General features: G+C 36.6%; 1 protein-coding gene across 1 annotated transcript; it reads left to right on the top strand.

Moving 5' to 3' along the window:
• Positions 1-2,560, top strand: LOC120930902 (nodal homolog 2-A-like). Its single transcript, XM_040342040.1, has 3 exons — positions 1-392; positions 867-1,588; positions 2,051-2,560. Exons 1-3 carry the CDS (start codon positions 104-106, stop codon positions 2,201-2,203), a joined length of 1,164 nt encoding a protein of 387 aa, XP_040197974.1. The 5' UTR covers positions 1-103; the 3' UTR covers positions 2,204-2,560.
• Positions 2,561-3,398: the final 838 nt, after the last annotated feature.

Here is a 3,398-nt window from a genome sequence, read left to right as displayed (position 1 = left end):
AATGAAGGAATCATAAGGACTTCACTTCAGCCTTGCAGATCTTCTGAGGAACATCTCCTGAGACATTACAAGTCAAGAAAGGATACAGGAAATCTGAGAAGAAATGACCTGGCTGAATGTCATTCTCTACCTCACAACCATCTCCATGGTACAGGGATTGCCAGCCTTTATGCAAGGAAACCAAAAAAGAATTCCTCTTCAACAATCTAACCATGGATTAGGAACTTCAAGCAGTCTTGATGGACAAGCATCCTCTTCAAATAAGAAGTACTCACCATTTATGATGCAGCTCTATCAGAGCCTCATTATGGGGACACAGGACACAGGTCTGTCCAGCCTGGAGCATTCCCTCCTTCAAGATTCAGATACTGTCCTAAGACTTACTGCCAAAAGTAAGTACTTTTACCAATATATTTTCCCATATAACATGCTGCTTTATTTATTATCTAAATGTAATGATAATTTCATTATTGATGGGCTAGATTATTTTCCACAGAGAAGGCATAGAACACTTTTTGTGTCAGGCATTTCAATTAAGGGCAATTAATTTTTTTAGAGCTGATTATTTAACAGTGACAGAACTAACTTAAAGAGCAAGTGATTTTGTGGTTTTAGTCTTCCCTATAACACTCTTCATATGCCTCATATATGACAGATTTGCCTAATGCCTAAAGATTTATTTTAAATGGTAAACATCATTTTAAAGGATACTGCTTTGTATAACAATATTTTATTTATATATGTATTAATTGTATTAATATTTATTGATATATTTTCTCCATATATTTATAAATTGTAAAAACTAAGTATGTCTTTGTATAATTAGATTGATATTTATGTCATGTTTTTTATTCTTTCTTCCCCAGGATGCACCAAGATGGACAATCTTCGATCACTCTACTTTGACATGTCCTCTCTCTCAGGCAGTAATGAGATTCAATTGGCAGAGTTTAGGATTCAACTTTCTCCTACAGAGAAAACACAAGATATGACATTGCATATTTACCACAGCGAACAAGGTTCCAAGAGACTGCTTCTGCAGTCTTTTCACATTGATTCCTCTGTAACAATGGGTGGCTCCTGTAAAGTGTTTAACCTCACTAAAATTTTGAATGCTTATCTCAACCTTCGCCAAAGTCCAGATTATGAAGACATCATGGGTGGTGGAACCACATCTCAGGGGGATCATGAGAACGCTTGCACAGACATATCTACTGACAGAGTTGTATTGATGGTGTTCACCAAGGACAACCCTTCTGCTAATGTCAATGGATATCCCAACCTCATCCAAACAGTGGAGTCTTCTAAATATGTGATGACACCAGAAGTAAAAAGTGAACAAGGTATCAAAAGGCACAGGAAGAACAGGAATACAAAAGACAGCATCATAATGAACCACTTTCCATCCAGAACTGTGGAGGATGGAGAACCCTTGTGTGAAAGGGTTGATATGATGGTGGACTTTGAAAAGTTTGGGTGGGGAAATCTGATTATCTACCCAAAGCATTTCAATGCCTACAGATGTGAAGGAGCCTGCCCCATTCCCTTAAGTGAGACCTTCAAACCAACCAACCATGCCTATATTATGGTAAGTGTAAATTTTTTTCACTGATAATTGTCTTTGCCTTTTTCAAGTATTCTTTAATATTGAAGAAGTCAACTAGCCTGACTCCTTAGGGCAGGCATGTCAAACTCAAAAATTTGGAGTTCAAATCTGGATAAACTCTATAAAGAGCAGCATTTGATGGAATTTCTATTACAGTTATATTTAGGGATCAGCATGGAAATTAAAAAGCTTTGTTTTTTTATGTAATTCACCTTACTGTAAACTAATGCTATGTTCAATTTAAATCCTAATATTGGCCGAGGGTCACAAGAAAGATGTAGATGGGATGTATGAAGTCCAACCAGTTTGACATGTCTACTTTAGAGGAATGTTAGATGTATGAATTGTATGTTACTGTGCTAAATATTTGGATTGTTTCATGTGTACATCATCATTTTCTGGTAAAGTTGTAAATTAACATATATCTATTTTTTTATTTTACAGAGTTTGCTGAAGCTATTCAATTCAGATAAAGTTGAATGTGCCTCCTGTGTCCCAGTGAAAATGAGACCTTTGTCCATGCTGATGTATGAGAATGGAGATATAGTAATGAAACACAACGAAGATATGATTGTAGAAGAATGTGGATGTCATTGAGGAACTGCTAAAACATATGTGTTGAAAAGATGCAAAGTAAGCAGTGACTTTAAGGGAATAATAGCACTTTGCAGTGTCTGGTGAAAGGCCTGATGAACTCTCTGCTTTAAGTTAAAAAGAGTTCAAAAACGGAAAACTGGAGCCAGAGGAATAAAAATAAACTTCCATTGCTGCCCCCTACATTATTACCATGAACTCGTTTATAAAAGGCATATACTTTGTAAAAATATTTATATCTTTTTATTGCGTAAAATGTATTCTGTAATATAAAATTCATTCATTGTAAGATTAATATCCAATAAAATATAATGTTCTTAATACATCGTTTCATTTTCTTTATTCTTTGATAACACTAATTGGGCAATGGGAATATGGAGCTCAACTTAAAGCGGGAGTTCACCCTAAAAAAAAAATTTAAGATTAGATTCATGCTCATTTTGTCAAGGGGAATCGAGTAGTTTTTTTAAAAACGAAGCAGTACTTACCGATTTAGAGAGCGATCTTCTCCGCCGCTTCCGGGTATGGTCTTCGGGACTGGGCATTCCTTCTTGATTGACAGTCTTCCGACAGGCTTCCGACGGTCGCATCTATCGCGTCACGAGTAGCGGAAAGAAGCCGAACGTCGGTGCGGCTCTATACGGCGCCTGCACACCGACGTTCGGCTACTTTCGGAAAATCGTGACGAGATAGATGCAACCATTGGAAGCCTGTCGGAAGACTGTCAATCAAGAAGGAACGCCCAGTTTGGCAGCCCATACTCGGAAGCGGCGGAGAAGATGTATCTCTAAAACGGTAAGTACGGCTTCGATTTAAAAACCCGATTCCCCTTGACAAAATGAGCATGAATCTAATCTTAAAAATTGTCATTTCCGGGTGAACCTCCACTTTAACAGTACAGCCCGTAAAATGTTTTAGATAAGACTTGTGCAGAAAATGGTGGATTTTGACTTTAATACACAGACTTATGTAGTCCTTGTCACCAACTTAAAAAAGTGCAGGTAAAAAAACATTTAGAAGAAAACAAATATTGTTGTTTTCCCAGTGTTTTTTTTTTATTTGCATTGTTTTTAAACTTCCTGGAATGGCCTATATCTTGTGGAGTAGAGAAAAGGACTTTGAAAATTGATATACATATTATTTTACAAGACTTTCAATAGATTACACGCAGTATGATGCAACTGGATTAGAAAATAAT

The sequence above is a fragment of the Rana temporaria genome, chromosome 3, assembly GCF_905171775.1.
Source record: "Rana temporaria chromosome 3, aRanTem1.1, whole genome shotgun sequence".
NCBI lineage: Eukaryota > Metazoa > Chordata > Amphibia > Anura > Ranidae > Rana > Rana temporaria.
Note: the sequence above shows the minus strand (reverse complement) of the source record. Positions and strands in the feature narration are given on the sequence as shown.

Coding starts and splice junctions, on each gene's coding strand:
- LOC120930902 (XM_040342040.1), top strand. CDS start 104: ATGACCTGGCTGAATGTCATTCTCTACCTCACAACCATCTCCATGGTA. Junction 393..866: donor CCTAAGACTTACTGCCAAAA/GTAAGTACTTTT, acceptor TTTCTTCCCCAG/GATGCACCAAGATGGACAAT. Junction 1,589..2,050: donor CCAACCATGCCTATATTATG/GTAAGTGTAAAT, acceptor TTTATTTTACAG/AGTTTGCTGAAGCTATTCAA.